Source organism: Pleurodeles waltl, chromosome 10, assembly GCF_031143425.1.
Source record: "Pleurodeles waltl isolate 20211129_DDA chromosome 10, aPleWal1.hap1.20221129, whole genome shotgun sequence".
NCBI classification, from domain to species: domain Eukaryota; kingdom Metazoa; phylum Chordata; class Amphibia; order Caudata; family Salamandridae; genus Pleurodeles; species Pleurodeles waltl.
This window is the reverse complement of record NC_090449.1, coordinates 82,137,770-82,155,239: the sequence shown is the minus strand read 5'-3', so window position 1 is coordinate 82,155,239 and position 17,470 is coordinate 82,137,770. Positions and strand designations below refer to the sequence as shown.

The window sequence follows — 17,470 nt, the reverse complement described above, 5'->3', positions numbered from 1 at the left end:
AGGGGGCCAGGTCTGACACTGATCAATTAGTACCTAAGTGTGTTAGCATAATTCATTTACATTTTCAAAAAGTTAGTGTATAATTTGCAACCACTTTTTGCAAATGGAATATTTGTACATCAAGTCCTCAATGTATAAAAGTGAGATCATCTAAATATTAAAGAACGTTATATCCCTTAAGAAAGCACCTGCAAAATCCTGCTTTCGCTGTATAGGTAAAGTGACTTTTCCTATGGAGAGGCCTAACGGTAAATATAATTATTTTAATTTTATACTTTTGGCCAGACAAATGCCAGAAATGTTTTTTAAAGTACCCCTTTATAACTGATCAATCATCTAGTTCAATGGTGGATGTAAATCGGAAAGGTAGCATAGTTTTTGCTGGCTGAAAGTCCCAGCAGTAATTAACACAGTTTTGCTAGGCTTCAACCAAAAACTGATTTAGCCTTGGTGTGGTGTGAAAAGCTTCTCTGCTTGTGAGACTATAGGCCTGCTTAAGATAACAGTATGGATGCAGAGGTGTAATTACTAGTCACTTACCGGGGACTAATACTTGGGTTGGACAGGAACAGATGGCCTAAAGACACTGACAAATGCCTGGCTTTTGACATAGTTAATAAGTGTGGCAAGAAGCCCTCTGACACATTCATCTCTGCTGCAAGTTGAGGAGAAACCAGATCACATAAAGGTGGTGGTGTCCTTCAAAGGGCAGGACCTCGGAGGAGACTAGGAGCTCTGAAGAATGACTCCTGACTGGTACCACCTTGGGCAAAGGATGCTTGTACAACTTATTATCAAGCAAGACAGGAAATGCTACAAAGGTGAGATGGCTGTTGGTAGACATTCTGTAGGAACAGGGTGGCCTTTAACTGCCGACACTGGCACTTTTGACAGTCTATCACATGGTGGCACTGTTTGTCTAATTTAGAGATGAGAACAACAATAGTTGTTTAATAATTCAACATATATTAAAAATGAAACGTACCTGCAGCCATGCCATTCTTTTAGCTTTGGGGGCCTGGAATGATTTGAATTATCACACTTGTAGGAGTGTGATGTTTAGTAGTTGTGTTGGGACTGTCATTTGTAGCGCTGACAGGGGCAATGGGTGATACAAGTTGCAGTGGCCTTCTGACAAGGGCATTGGCACCCCACTCCTAGCTTACCAGACCACTCCTAAACAGAATGAAGAATCAGAAGTCTCCCCTCTGTGAAGATGAATGGGAAGTATCCTTCTCTTCACTGGAGCCCGGGCCTAGATGTGACCTTCTGTACTGCCTCAGGGACACAAAGGGCTGAAGGAGTACTCTGAACCTGTGTGAAAGAACCAGATACCCCATTGAGAGTGGACAACAATAGACCCTATAGGTCCCCTTGCACAAGAGTTACCTGTACCATACGAGCCTTCCCTACAAATTTGGTCTCTGTAGGGGAGACCAGGAAGAGATTTTTACAGCATCTCTAAAAAACGAAATGCTGTCATATTTTTCCTTTTGCTCCTGAGGACTGAGGCAAGGTACCAAAGCTCCTCATGAAATACGTGACCCAAATGGCTAAAAACTGCTGGTTTGTCCAGCTGTGAACTTTTTCCAACAATGTTCGAGGCTACAACAGGGCTATCCAAAAGAAATGTCCAAACATGAGGAGTCCTTGTATGCTACAACCTCCTGTCCTGCCCAGTTGAAGATTTCTGAGAACCAAGAGAGAGACTTGGCATTAAACTTGAGACTAGGGTGACCTGGCAAAATCATTCAAGCAGGAAAGAGACTCCGAAATCCAGTTCTGCCCACTTGGAGCTTTTGGTGCCAAAATGGAAAGCTCCAGTAGGAAACCCCATAGTATCTTACTTTAAAGGACCCTTGTTGTCTTCAGCACCCTGCCTTGCCCCACTTGGAGGTGAGTCTGAGGAGTGGACGTACACAGTGAAGTCCTGCAAGACTAAAGTGACAACATGATTCTACCTGCGAACTTGATAATCAATACAGTGGTGCCTGGTGAAAGTATAAATGAAAGCCAAGTAGCAGCTTAGCAGGTGTTCATAACAGGAGCACCCTGACCTAGAGCCATAAATGAGGCACTTGCTCTAGTGGAGCAGGCCCTAAGACTCTGAGGAGTTCTTGTATGGCCAAAGCATAAGACCATTTTGGAGCAGGTGACAATCAATCGGCATAAGGTTTGCTTCTGGATCTTTTTTTTACCATTTTGCACCAAGCCAAGAAACCGTTGATCCATAATGTATTACTCCTTCATCCTGTCAACGTAGAAATTACTGGCATGGCCTGGGTCCAACCAGTGTAACCTCTCCACCTTTTTAAACGGTGCTGACTGAGAGAAGAACATGGAAAGTGTAATGGGCTGCCCCAGAGGGAAGGGTGTAACTATTTTCCAAAGAAATTATGCATGTGCCCTAAGAACAGTTTGTCAGGAAAGAGGTCATATATGGAGCTTGGACAGATAAGGGCTGAAAGCTCATTGCTGGGACAAGCAGTAGCCCATTTAAATAAGAAGTACAGCATTCAAGGCAAGAAGCTGCAGCGTGCACCTATGAAGTGGCTCAAAATACGCACAAATCAGGAAGGTCAACCCCAGATTGAGGTTCCACTGTGGCATAATGAAGGGACTAGGCAGAAACCTGTGAGAAAGACGTGTTTGAAGCCACATCACAATGTGCAATTTGACTAGAAAAGGCTGATCAGGCAAACAAGCAAAGGCTGAAACCGCTGGTTGGCAACAAAAAACACAAAGAAAGTAACATCAGGCAGTGTCATCTGCAAGGCGTTAACTTTCTTCTCCTAGCCTCAGGTGGCAAACTGAGTCTCAATGCCTGAATATAGAGGCTTGGTGGAACCAGAATGATGCCACCCACTTCTGTTGGAAGATCAACGCCACCTTGCCAGTTCTGCTCAGTCCCCGCATGAAGGTGTAGACTGTAAAGGTGCATATGGAGTACCTTACCCTGTTGCTAGGACAGAAGATCCTTCTTAAGGGGAAGCAGAAGTTGAGGGCAAATGCTCATGAGCAGAAGATGGGTGTTTCAGGCCAGATCTGCACCATGGCTTTGAGTCTAACCTGTGGGCACCAAAATGACTCATGCTCGGTCCTGACTCATCAGAACTTGCAGGGTTGTAAGCAGGTGTGAAAATGCATAAAGGAACCCAAATTCCACCAAAAGAATACCCCGCCCCCCACAGTCCAACTACACAGAAACTCTAGAAAGCGAAACGCTGGAAACAGAGTATTTTTGGGAGAGATGAAAAAGTCCACCAAAGGTGCATCACATTGGCCAAGGATTTCATGACCAAGATGATGCCTGCTGAGCTCATTTGCCATGGTGCTGAGGGAGCTCGCTTGGTGATTAGTGTTAGTGAAATAACATTGAGCTCCAACCAATTCCGCAGTCTTAAAGCCTCAAGACAGAGGAGGCGTAAGCACACACCACGCTGCTTGTTGCAGTACCCACCTGGCCCTCTTGCTCTTGACCATGAACCTCTGTACTGGTCTTCCTCTGACTGACAGATGGGCGGGACAGACTAATTGAATTGCATTCAGCTTCAGCAAGTTTATGTAGTGGTGCGCCCCAAGGAGTATCATAGGCTACACTCTCTACTTTGTTCAGGTGACATCCCCATAGCTGATGCACAATGCATCAGTCACCACCTTAGGGACAGAGGGTGAAGTCAGAACGGCCTGCCGCACATCAGGTTACCTTTTGTCATCCTCCACTGCAAGTCCAGAGAAGCCTCCTCAGAGATTTGGATCTTGTCTGATTACCACCAATGCTTGACCCACTGCAGACAAAGGTTCCCCTGAAGGTCCTGTATGTGTCACTGATCGTGGGGCACGAGTAGGAAGAGAACAGGTCTAGCAACCTCAAAACTATCAAGACTAGAACAGCACATTTCATAAAAACACTAAGAAACAAACCTGACTGTCCAAGACTTGATACAGGGGTGGAAAGGCATCCAGAGCTTGTGTGTCCAAGATGGCCTCAATGAAGGGCAACCTTTTGGTATGTTGAAGGTGGGATTTAGACTCTGTGACTGAGAATAACACTGGTTGTATAGTAATGACATGGTGCTCTGTAGGTGGTCCAATAATAGCGGAGAAAAGCCTGCATTCAGCTACAAGAGGCAGGGGAGTAAGTGTATCCCTGACCTGTGAAGGTGGGTCATAACCACTGGCGAGACCTTCGTAAAGACCTGAGGGGAAGATGCAAGCACCATGGCAAAGGAAGCATTTTCCTCCATAGCCGCACTAGGTGGAGAATTCAAGCCAGTGTCTGGAGAGGTGTGTAAACCACTGGCATCCACCAGTTCCCAAACAACACCACTGGAACCGGCTCTAGGGAAGGTCATGGTTTCATGACCAGAGGAGATTCGGATCCAGGAACGGATGTAATGGGCCCAACCAGCAATCAAGCCAGATCCACCACAAGGTATCCAGGGGGGACACCTGCCAAACCGAAAACTCTCCCGAGGGGTTGGCCCATCCAAATATGAGGTGCATTTCCTCATAAAATTATTTTAATTGTGCTTGGTTCGCTCAGACTCCAGGAAATTCCATGAACCGCAGAGTAGACTCAGGCTGCATGGCTGATGCATGTGAGCAGGACCTAAAACCTTGTTTGAAGACTTGGACCAGCAAAGTCGAAGACTGCTTCAACGTCTTACATATTTTGTGCAACTTCTCTGATGACTTTGAGCGAGATAACAAGTGCCAGGAATGGCTCCACAACCAGGACCTGAAGCATCAGAGTCAACTGGCGTTGTTTGACCAGGAGCTTCAAAGAATGCTCCTAAACAACCAGTGGGTTCATAGTGCAGCAGTTTGGGTAAGTCCTGGAGTTGTGACGTGGCTCCAGGCACCAGAGAAAAACCAAGTGGGGTCTGTCACAGTATGTGACGGGAACCAGAGGGTTTAAACTGCACAGGTTTTTAGGGGATATCCCTATACACACTGGGAGCGAAACGTTCAAAAACAGTCAACAAAACATCGAAAAAGTAGCCCAAAAAGTGGACTGAGGTAGTTCTCTCCGGATGTGCACTGATAGAGGGAAAGAAGGAATGGTTTCTTACCTGTAACTCCAGTTCTCTCGTAGGGGTATTTCCATGATAGTCATAAGCACTGAATAGTTCCGCGAGCCTGCCAGGATCCCGGAGCACTGTTCTGTAATGTATTCTTAAGTGTAGATGTTAGCCTTTCTTGAAAAAAGGCCTGTTAAACCACTTAAGAATATCAATGTGCAGCCTGGGTGAAAAGCTACACAGGCCAAAAAATTTTTATTCTTGAGGTTGGAAAGAAAGACAGCTGTATATATATACACCTTTAAACACATTTATTCTAGAAATGTAATAAAAAACATATTCTCAAACTTTATTTACACCTCCAAATGAGAATAAAACAATGCAGGGCAGTGTAGCCCATAGGTGCCATTATAAAGGATGTAAATAGAGCTGTGCCTTTAAGAAAGGAAAGTCTTCCTGTATCCCATCATGCACAGCAAAAGGCAGTTGCCTCAGTTCTTTTTTGTAGGCTATAACATGCCATGAAGAAACATGAACATTCTTTGTATTAACAACATCGTTATCATTATTGCAAATTTTCTTATGTCAACTCCACCGGGGAGGAGGGAGGGTTGCTTATGACTATCATGGAAATACCCCTACGAGAGAACTGGAGTTACAGGTAAGAAACCATTCCTTCTCTCGTAGGTGATTTCCATGTACAGTCATAAGCACTGAATAGATTAGCAAGCCCATCCCCATAACCGCGGTGGAGTAGACAGAACAATACAGAAACCATAAATTATGCAAATAAATTCTTGAGAGAGGCCTGTCCGACCTGCGCATATGCCCTAGCATCTGAATCAAGGCAGTAATGCTTAGTAAATGTATGGACAGATTTCCAGGTAGCCACTTTGCATATTTCTGTCAAAGGAATATTTCTCATCAAGGCAGCAGTCGCTGCCTTCCCTCTAGTGGAATGGGCTTTTGGCCTGCCATGGAGAGATTTATTTATAACTGATAACAGAATACGATCCATGAGACAATCCACCTGGATAAGGATTGTTTGGAAGTGGCTAAACCTGTTCTAACTGGGCCATAGTTAATAAACAGCTGCTGTGATTTGCGCGAGCATTGTGTTCTGTCCAAGTAAAACTTTAAAACCCTCTTTACGTCGAGAGAATGTAGGGTTCTCTCAGCAGGGGTAGATGGATTTGCGAAGAAAGTTGGTAATGAAATGGTTTGATTCACATGGAAGTCTGAAACGACTTTTGGTAAAAATTTTGGATGTGTCCTCATAACTACTTTCGAAGAATGAAAAACCATATAAGGTTCTTGAGCGCAAAGAGGCTGGATCTCACTGACCCTACGAGCTGATGTGATTGCGACCAGAAAAGCAGATTCCACGTAAGATGTTGGAGTGATGCTTTATGTATTGGTTCAAAAGGATGTAGCATCAGACGCGAAAGGACAATATTCAGTTCCCATGGAGGAGATGGCCTTCTAATGGGAGGAAAGACCTTTTTCAAACCCTCCAGAAAGTCTTTTATGATTGGAATCCTAAAGAAAGAGGATTGGGAAGGGCTCTTTCTCTATGCCGTTAGAGCCGCCAGGTGTACTTTTATTGATGACAATTGCAATCCAGACTTCGCCAAACTTAATAAGTATGGCAGAATAGTCTCCTCTCCGCAGGATATTGGGTCGACATTATTGTCCAAGCACCACGCGCAGAACCTTTTCCATTTGCAGGCATAAGCTGTTCTTGTGGAGGGGCGCTTTGCCTCCCTTAGAATGTCCATGCAGTCATCAGGTAGGTTCAGGTGACCATATTGTACTAACTCAGGAGCCATGCTGCCAAATTCAACGATGAGAGGTTGGGATGAGTTATCTGGCCTCGGAACTTCGTGAGAAGGTCTGGGCGACAAGGTAGCCTGATGTGTGGTTTGAGTGACCGGTGAAGGAGGTCTGGAAACCACCACTGGCGTGGCCATTCTGGGGCAATGAGAATCATCTTGGTGTGAGCATTGGACAGCTTCAGGAGGACTGCTGGTATCAGGGGAAGCGGTGGAAAGGCGTAAAAAAATGCTCCTGACCAGTTTATCCACAGGGCATTCCCCAGCGTTCCTGGATGCTAGTATCTGAAGGCGAAGTTTTGGCATTTTTTGTTTTCTGGGGTTGCGAATAGGTCTATAGAGGGGGTACCCCACATGGCAAAAATGGAACGGACGACGTCATCGTGCAAAACCCATTTGTGGTTTTCGTCCATTGCTTGGCTGAGGGCATCCGCTTGAACATTCTGTATGCCCGGAAGGTGAGTTGCCACTAGCGAGAGGTTCCTGGCTAGAAGCCAGTGGTAGATTGTTTGAGCCTCTGTCAATAGAGTCTTGGATCTGGTGCCTCCTTGTTTGTTTAAATAATACATGGTGGCCATGTTGTCCGTCTGGAGAAGCAGAGTTTTCGTCTTCAGTGATGGGAGGAAGGCCTTGAGTGCAAGATGGACTGTGCGAAGCTCCAAAAGGTTGATGTGATACAGTCGCTCTCTCTGTGACCATGTGCCTTGGACTCGAAGGTGATCCATATGCGCTCCCCATCCGAGCAGCGATGCGTCTGTGACAATGGTTTGAGTTGGAGGCTGTTGTTGGAATGGAATCCCCTCCAGAAGACTGTTCGGCGAACACCACCACTTGAGGGATTGTATGGCGTGGGGAGAGAGAAGGACGCTGTTCTCCCAATCGTCCACTAGTTGACACCATTGATCCTCCAGACATTCCTGTAAGGGTCTCATATGGAGGCGAGCATTGGGAATGAGGTAGATGCAAGACGCCATCGAGCCCAGGAGAGAGGATATTGCTCTTGCAGTGGTCTGAGGTGTTTTCTCGAGCTGCTGGCACTTTTGGAGGATTGATAATCGGCCTTCCTCCGAAGGAAACACCTTTCCTTGCTTGGTATCTATGATGGCACCTAAGTAATGCAGCCTCTGAACAGGTGTTGCTGTGGATTTGGAGAGATTGACCTGAAGGCCCAGACTCTGGAGAAGCTGGTGAGTCCAGTTGAAATGCTGTTGAGCCTCTAGATACGTGGAAGCTTTTATGAGCCAATCGTCTAGCTAGGGGTAGACGAATATTCGATGTTTCCTCAAATGGGCTGCCACCACCGCCATGCATTTGGAAAAAGTTCAAGGTGCTGATTTGAGGCCGAAAGGCAGTACCGTAAATTGGTATTGACTTTTTCCGACGACAAACCTTAGAAACTTTCGATGCTTCTCGATCACCGGAATGTGAAAGTAAGCGTCGCAGAGATCTATTGCGCAGAGCCAGTCGCCCTGACGAAGTTGGGGGTAGATTTGGTGTAAGGATAGCATCCTGAATTTCTCTCTGCAAATCCATTTGTTTGCTAGCCTTAGATCTAGAATGGGACGAAACTCTTGTTTGTCTTTCTTTGGTACCAAAAAATACCTTGAGTAGATTCCCTTTCCGTGCTGATTGATCGGAACAGGTTCTATTGCTCTCTTTTGTAATAGGGTTGTTACTTCTGATTGGAGAGCGTCGAGGTGGTGACTCACTGGTTTGGGTGGAATAGACGGCGGGGGCTGATGAACCTGAGAGAGTAGCCATTCCGCACAATATTCAACACCCAGGCGTCTGATGTAATGCGTTGCCACTCGTCCAGATGATTTGAGATACTTCCCCCTACCGGAGTGGGTAACGGAGGAGGGGGGGGGGGAAGCGATGATTCAGGGCTTAGACGCTGGTGCCTGACGAGCTGTCTGAGTTTGCGGTGTAGAGCGACCCCTTGTTGGCGTTCGTTTGGTCGAGAAGGTTCTCTGATGCTGTTGCTGGGGTCTTGAAGACATCCACTGTGGCGTTTGATATCTCTGAGTAAAGAGTCTACGGTGGAAGGGACGGAATGTTTTCCGTTGCTCTCTTGGTCTCTCGATGCCCACCGCTTTCAGAGTGTCTAGTTCAGTTTTCATTCTCAACATCTCATCGTCAGCATGAGAGCCAAACAAAGTGGAACCTGAAAAGGGAAAATTTTGAATTCTCTGTTGCGCCTCTGGTTTAAGTGACGTCAGGCGTAGCCAGGCGTGTCTTCTTAAGGACACTCCATGAGCATAATTATGGGCGGATAGCACCGAAGAGTCGGCAGCGGCGCTGATCACTTGATTGGAGACCATGGCACCTTCACTAACGATCTCCAGAAAATCCGCTTTTTTTCTCTTTAGGGAGATGTTCCGCAAATTGCAGCACAGAGTCCCAAAGGGCACGATCGAACCCGCCTAACAGTGCAGTAGCACTGGCTGCTTTCATCGTGATGGCTGAGGTAGAGCATACTTTGCGTCCTCCGGCATCAATCTTTCTACTCTCCTTATCCGGGGGTGAGGAGGAAGACGGAGATGTAGAATGCAACTTTTTAGCAGCCACTATAACCACTGAGTCAGGCACCGGATCCGACCTCAGAAATAAAGGGTCCTGCTCCGGAGGACGATATTTCTTTATAAGCCTGGAAGGAGCAGTTTTAGCTGTGACAGTGTTAAAAATATGTCCATTGCCGGTTTAAGTAGCCCTGGGACCAGCTGGTGTAATGTCTCGAAAATAACAGAGGTTGTTGGAGCGGGTACTGCCAGCGGGATGTTTAATTTGGTAGCACCGCGAACTAAGACCTCTTGGAAGGTGTTCACGTCGTCTATGGGAGAAACTCTCGGAGACGGTGAGTCAGATAAAGTCGGAGAGTAATCCCTTGTGGATGAGGAGGAATGCCTGTGGTGGGAACGAGGAGATCTTTGAACCGATTCACGTCGACGATGGTGTCAAGAGGAAGAAGAGCGTCTCGAAGAGTGTCAGGAATATCTTGTGGATTCCGCTGGAGTCACTGGAGCGGACTCTCAAGGAGGAACCGGCGGAGGAGCTGTAGGTGCCAGAGGTGTCTGTGGTAGGGGTGACGGCTGAGGAGACTGCTGAGGTGCAGCTGGTAGAAGAATGAGAGAAGCCGAGGATTCTGAGGTGGTATAAACCCTCCTTGACCTCTTTGAGTGCCTCCTCGACGTCGATACACTTCTCGACGTCGAAGTCCGATGACGACGAGTACCTCTCGGCGTTGACTCCTCTTGTCGTTGAGAGCCCTTCGACGGTGATCTCTCTCGATGGGATGACGGCGATCGTCTTAGACGACGAGTACTGTCCACCGACGTCGATCGTCCCCGTCGCGTCGATGGCGACCTGGACCAAGATCTTCTTGACGGCGAGTGTCTACGCCGTCTCGACGGCGATAAGGCTGTCGACGTCAAGCGATGTCTCTTCTTCGACAGTGAGCCGGTCCTCGACGGCGAGCATGTTGGCGCCGTTCCCGGTCTCGACGTCATGGCGTTTGTGAGCAGGTCTGGCAGCTGCTCCAGAGGACACAGTGAGAGCCCTGGTAGAAGACTGACCTTCTCCTCGCTCTGTGGCAGATTGCCCTCTTCTTCTCCTGTCCTCTCTTGCCTGAAGCCAAATTTTCTCCCTGTTGCGAAGAGTTCTTCTGGAGAAAGTTTTGCAAATGTTACAGGCATCAGGTTTGTGACTTGATAGTAGGCAAATAATGCAGACCTGGTGTGGGTCTGTTTTGTCCTTTTTCCTGCCAGGGCACTTGTCAAAAAGAGAAGGCATTCTAAAGACAGAAAAACTTTAAATTTCTGTCAGAATTTGACAGGAAAGGCTAGAAAATGTTCACTCTAGATAAAAAAACGTCAAGTGAAATTGAAATCCAAAGGATTTTAATTGAATTTTAGTAAAAAAAAAAAGCTTTGTAAGGTAGAGCTCAATGCTTCAGGGTCCTGTCAGAAGGAGCCGGAAAAAAGAACAGAGGCAACTGCCTTTTGCTGTGCATGATGGGATACAGGAAGACTTTCCTTTCTTAAAGGCACAGCTCTATTTACATCCTGTATAATGGCAGCCTATGGGCTACACTGCCCTGCATTGTTTTATTCTCATTTGGAGGTGTAAATAAAGTTTGAGAATATGTTTTTTATTACATTTCTAGAATAAATGTGTTTAAAGGTGTATATATACTACAGCTGTCTTTCTTTCCAACCTCAAGAATAAAAAAAATTTGGCCTGTGTAGCTTTTCACCTAGGCTGCACATTGATATTCTTAAGTGGTTTAACAGGCCTTTTTTCAAGAAAGGCTAACATCTATACTTAAGATTACATTACAGAACAGTGCTCCGGGGTCCCTGCAGGCACGCGGAACTATTCAGTGCTTATGACTATACATGGAAATCCCCTACGAGAGAAAAGTCTTTACGTCAGCATGCTTGGTTGGCACCTACGTAGGCACAGTGCATGTCATATTCGGTGCTGACAGCGCCCATGTGGAGCCAATCAATGTCACCTACCAGCACGCAGAGGCACTGCTCGAAAATGTCTTGATCCAGTCTGATGTCTAGAGAATATTCTAAGTCCGTTGTGCCCACCCGTCGTCCGAGGACCCCTGGGGGTCCGCAAAGCCTCCTCATGGGGTCAGCGACGGCTTAGTAAAAGAAATAACAGATTAGGCCCCAAACTTTCAGTAATGACTATGTGAGGGGTCCCCGGTTTCCAATAATGATTCAGTGAGGGTCCCAGAGTTCCAGTAATGATAAAGTGCGGGTCCACAGAAGTCAAAAGGTTGAGAATCAGTGTTCTAAGTTAAGGAATCTGCAGCTACAAGTTTCTATCAGATATCTGTTTCTTTGTCAGTTAGCAAGCCTTAGCGAAAATGGAAGATGGCAGGTGATCACCTTTGGAAAAAAATGGCTGAGTTTGCATAAAGCTCTAATTTTTGGAAAACAAGCTAGAGGAAAGGTGTGGCAAAAGGAAAGAGGAAAATATAACAAGGAAGTTTAAAGAATGGCTTACACCGTACGTACAACATTAACAATGAAGATGGCCTTATCAATGACCTGGGCAACATTTACACTTCAAGACAAGGGGACAGATTAACCCAACCTATTTTTAGGTCACAGTTGTATTATCTCTTGTATCCAATGAACTTGTGGAGAACAAGGCTGAAGCTTGTATTTGTACAGTCCATGTGGTAACATAACAAAAGTTTTAGGCAACTGAGATCTACAAATAAGTAGCTAAAGCATGCAGATTGCAATTTGATCAATATCCCAAAATGTGTCATGCTCTGACAACCTGTCTCTCAATCCCTCTTTTGCCTTGAATCAAGGAAAATGAAGGGAAAACAACTAACTGGTCATTGCAGATGCAGATGATGGGTCGGAGCAGAAGCCCCCCATCTTTCTTTTTTTTCTTTCCGCCAGCGGGGGGAGCTGTGGCACCACCTCCTGCGTCCGTTTCCTTGCTATCCTTCCGGTTTACCAAACTTAACAGGAGGTTAATGGCAACCTACAGATAGAAAATCGAGAGAACAGGTGAGCACAATGCAGAAAAATAATGATGCTTCACAAAGTTGCAAGATGCAGAATCAAATCAGGTTAATTATATTCCCTAGAGAAGGGGAACCAAGGCTCCATAGAGGTTATTAACAGACTAAGCCACAGAGCGACAGCGTTCCAAAAACGACAAACGAAGAACCAGTCTAAAGGTTGCCTTCTGTGGAGCTGACTGCCTCATTACCAGTCAAAGGAAATATGATAACATTTCCGCCACACTCAAGCAAAACTATTGTTCTACCTTTAGGCACTCATTAAATTCAGCTCTATATCATTTAAAAAGCTGTTCACACCAACAACGTCTAATAGTTTGCGGAAAACTAACCTTTTCTGCCAGTGCCTGCACCACAGCAATCATGATAAAGGAGATGCCCTGTGTAAGGCAGCTAAGGTCATGGAAACAAATTGTTTCTTCTTTCGTTCCCACCCTACACTATCATCTCTCTCTGCACCCGAAACCATCCCAATAGTGCACTTAAAACGCTGTTTTATTTTATCTAACCCAAATCCTCTAACTTCCCCACTTCACCCTCACCTGACCTCCTTGTATAAACTGATGCTCTGCCTGAACTACTGATGTCCCGCCTTGCCTATATAATTGTTTCCACTTTCAATACCAAGCATATATATATATGTATATATATATATATATATATATATGTATGTATATATATATAAATTAGGAGGTAAAGCAAGGCCCTGATTGGATGGCCGCAACCGGACAGAAAAGCTGCAGCTGACATTTTGTTTCTCGCATTGACTGGGGGAGTGGGAAAGAAAACAGTGTAAAAACATATAGGACACAAGGGGAGGTCCCTTAGGGACTCCTTATGGGCAAACAATTGCCCATTTTTTTCGGCTGATCCGTGGATTCGCGGATCTTCCTCAGATCCTTGGGAAAAGAAAGGCCCTGATTGGCTTGCCACATACAAATTTTATGTGTGCGTTAAAAAACCACAGAAATTCACTGAAAAAAACAAAGGTTACAGGGATGTTACAGTTAGGTTCTAAATTTACTCGTACAAAAACACAGAAATTCAGCAATTATAGTTAGAGTGCTTTCAAGTAACTATAACTCACGCCCTCAGGTTACTATAACTTGGGCCCTTGCCATACACTGCTAATTACCCCAAATTACTCCAAATTATTGAAGAAAAAACTGTGTATGGCGGGGGCGTGAGTTGTAGTGAGTTGTAGTTAGCTGAGGGCATGAGTTATAGTTTCTTGAAAGCACTCTAACTATAAATGCTGAATTTCTACGCTTTTGTACATGTAAATTGAGACCCTAACTATAACATCCCTGTAACCTTTGTTTTTTAAGTGAATATAAATATATATATATATATATATATATATATATATATATATATATATATATATATATATATATATATATATATATATAAAACATGTCTACACTCGCATATGCATCTGCAATGTCTTGACAAATAACTCCAGTCGGTAAAAAGTGGTATGCTGTCCCTATGAGGCTTACGAGCACTTTATAGATAAATACTGTCAATAAAATCAAATAAGTAAAAATACAAGGAGAAATCTGGGAGAAGGAAGAAGGCTAGCAGAACCAAGGGCTCCACTCTTAGGGTGCAAGCATGAATCGTGGAGAGGAAGAGGGCCTGCGAAGTTGCTGATGGGAAGGGTCCAGATGAAGGTAGTAGTCGGACTGCTGATCCAAGTTAAAAGCAGGTGAAAACCCATTTATTTACTCCCCAAAATGTTTCCAATGACAGAAGGCATGCCGTTACACAGATTTTGCAGATGCTGTTTGAAGTTTAAGTCTGGGTGCATTTAAAACCTTCTAGAACCGCTTAAAGGCTGAGCTGTCGCTGCTGAATATGTTACCAAGTTTTATCATACGCCCTCTTTCCTTCAGATACTTAGTTCTCCCAGTTTTTTCAGTAACTCTCTCACTACTCTTGTTATGTTATGCAGATTTGTAGGGCGCACTGTCACCCAGGAGGGTATCTTGGCGCAGAGCAGGTGGGATGTCTAGCCAAACCTAGGGCCTGGAGTGACTACTTAAAAAGCCAGGTTTTCAGTTGTTGCAGAATTTAAGAAGTGAGGCGGAGGATCTCGTGTGTAGCGGCAGGTCGTTGTAGGTGAAGACCTGACCACCGGATCTGGTTTAGGGAATGCATGGCATATGTGCAAGCAGGAGTCCAGTCGAGCGAAGGGGTCTCTTCGAACTCTTCCACATAAAGTAGCTCATAGATAAGCTGCTCTTACCACAATAGAAATTCACTCTGTATACTGTGCTGCTGCTCCTTATGCCATGCTTTCGATATGCAGAGAATTCAATATTAAAAAGACAACCAATTTGAGAAAAAAATAGGTAATGCATGAGAGCACAGTATGAACACCAAGCTAAGCATTTGTAAACAGCATTATTTACTTACAGCCTGAGCTCCGTCTATTTCATCGATGATCAGGCAGTTAGGTTTCTCGTTCACTCCCAGCACAGACTTCATTTGAGTGGCAGCTTCAATTCTGATTTTGAACACATCCGGGCTACGATCGTCACTAAAAATGAAAAAAAACAGCCCGTATAAATGTATTGTCAGAAATTACATTGGATTTAATATCTGGTTTACAAGAATCAACCAGAAAACACCTCAGTTTGGTAAAAGTGAATTTTCTTTTTAGAAACAATGAAAGATGCATTACAAGTTGACGCTACTGCAATCGGCAGTAGTGTCAAAAGTCCTGTCATTGTTCATCCTTCAATTATCTTCTTTATACCTTCAAAGCTCTATACCACAAATAAATTAGTAGCAAAATGTTATTGCTACAATGCACCTACGTTATTTATTCACAGTTACATGGTTACTTACTTTTACACTGCTATTTGTATTGTACTCCAACATTTTATAACAAAATGATGTCTGCCTTCATAACTACTACGGTCCTGTTGTGGAATATTCAGATCCCAAGCAGGACCGTAGTAGTTATGTGGGCAGATGGAAGACCTTGACGAAAGTGTGACTATAGGCGCTGTCTCCCCTGGGATATATGTTGCCCTAGTTGATACCAATACTAATATTACAAGAAGTTGGGTGAAAATCATAAGTCACGAAAAAACCACCCCACATGAGTATGCCTTGGTGTGTGTACGTTAACAATTTAGGGCTTTTTTTTATCCCTAACACATTGGTCCTGAAGCAGGTCACTGTGACTCAGCCGGCAAGCACTACCGGCTGAAACATGTCGATCAAACACTAAGACGTGAGAGACCACTGACTTCTCACATCACATCCATCACCATTTTTAAACCTACCCAAGGAGTCCATTATTAAATGAGACCTTTTGGGGCTGATGTCCTGGAGGTAGCTTTAAAAATGTTACTCACAAATTCACCTCATCACAAAGAAAAAAAACAGCTCTGCTGTAATCGGGCGTCACAACACACCTAAGATGCGCTTGGCTTCTTAGGTGGGGAACCAAGGATGAAGCATGCCACCAACTACGTTGGTGGGTGAGGGTTCTTTTAAAAAACCTAATGGTTTTTCTTGAGATGGTAGTTAATTGCCATGAGTGACAACAAGCAAGCTTGTTCTTTTTGTTGGACATTTGAAGTAAGGGATGAGGGATGAACTTTTCTTTTTCTCACACTCTCTGTTGTGAATAGCTTTGATGGAAATATTCATTCCTGCTCTATCATAAAATAAAGTGATTCATTTGTGCTCCAGCGTAAGCTAAAAAGGTTAGTTCCTGCTCCAACGTGATCTACAAATAGACTCATTCCTGTTCCATCGCAGGATAAAAAGATTAACTCCTGGTTCATCATGTTCTAGAGTAGAAACATTTTCCTGCTCTCTGTGCTTAGAAGAATCTCCTCTATTGTGGTCTTCAAATAAAAGTCAATCCTGTTGTAGGATCTCTAGAAGAGATCTTTCTGCTCTTACTACTTGCCCTGAAATAAATAAATCAATCCTCTCCCGTGGTGATCTAAGAGACTTCATCCCGCTCCAGTGTGATCTAAAGAAGAGACTCAGGACAGCTTTACTGTGTTTGCTGAGAAGAGAATAATTCAGTCTTTAGCACATGTCTGGCACAAGAGACATATTCCGTCTCTATAATGAGTTATGTGGACAACTTGGAAACGCTAATTAAATGCATACTGACAGCCTTGATATGCCCATGCAGGGTGCACTTCAAAATAAATATATGTCATCATCATTAAATAGGTTAAATGATGATAAAAATAGTTAAAACTTGAACGTATACCGACCATTCAAAAACATGACATTTACAAGTCAGGTCAAAAACAGTCACTATACATTATTATATAATTAGGTTAAAAACAGTTCCTGTAAATAAATCTATATAATCATAATTAATGGGATAAGATGAACTCAGCAATATTATTAGCGACCAACAGGAGTTCATAATGGAATTTCATGATAAGCGATTTTAGCTCATGTTTTTTATACTCAGTCCTAAACTGGGTTTAACTGCAAGTACTGATATGCAACAATTTATCCCTGTGTTAACACATAAGCTGCTACCTAAACAACCGAAGGTATTGGTCCTTAAATTTGGGAGGGGAACAGGTTAGTATTAAGGACTGCATGACAAAAGTCTGTGCATGCCTATATTAAACAGCATTACTCTTACAAAATGGAGTCTGAGCAAATAAAGGGCTTCCAACAGGAGGAGCACTCCAAATGGACCAGTGGTTTAACACAAATTTTGTAAATAATGGAACCAAAGCAGTTATCCATAAAAAGAGAGAAAGTGGGTGCGTATGGGAAGCCATTTTAAAAATAAATTTACTTGCAAGGTAAGCTTCTCTCCTTTGAAGCAAAGCCAACACATTTCCAATCCAAAGGTTGCCACTCTAACCACTCTGGGAATACAAATTTCAAAAACTGCGGAATATTCCTCACCACTTTGCCTTTCTGAAAATCTCTTCAATGCCCTCCTCTTCAACAAGGAAGTGGTGCGCTACTGCTAAGCTGGCCATGCCATGTCTATATATTGATAATGCATTTGTAAATGTGTTTGGGGTCCTTGTCAAGGCTTGGGCCTTCCCGCT

General features: G+C 44.2%; 1 protein-coding gene across 1 annotated transcript in view; it reads right to left on the bottom strand.

The window, feature by feature from the left end:
- CHTF18 (chromosome transmission fidelity factor 18) overlaps nt 1–17,470 on the bottom strand; it is a 330,765-nt gene that overhangs the window by 240,629 nt on the left and 72,666 nt on the right. The window contains exons 10-11 of the mRNA XM_069209815.1: nt 14,832–14,955; nt 12,216–12,370 (exon numbers count right to left, since the gene is read on the bottom strand). Coding sequence (XP_069065916.1) covers nt 12,216–12,370; nt 14,832–14,955 — 279 coding nt within the window. The remainder of the gene's footprint in view (nt 1–12,215; nt 12,371–14,831; nt 14,956–17,470) is intronic.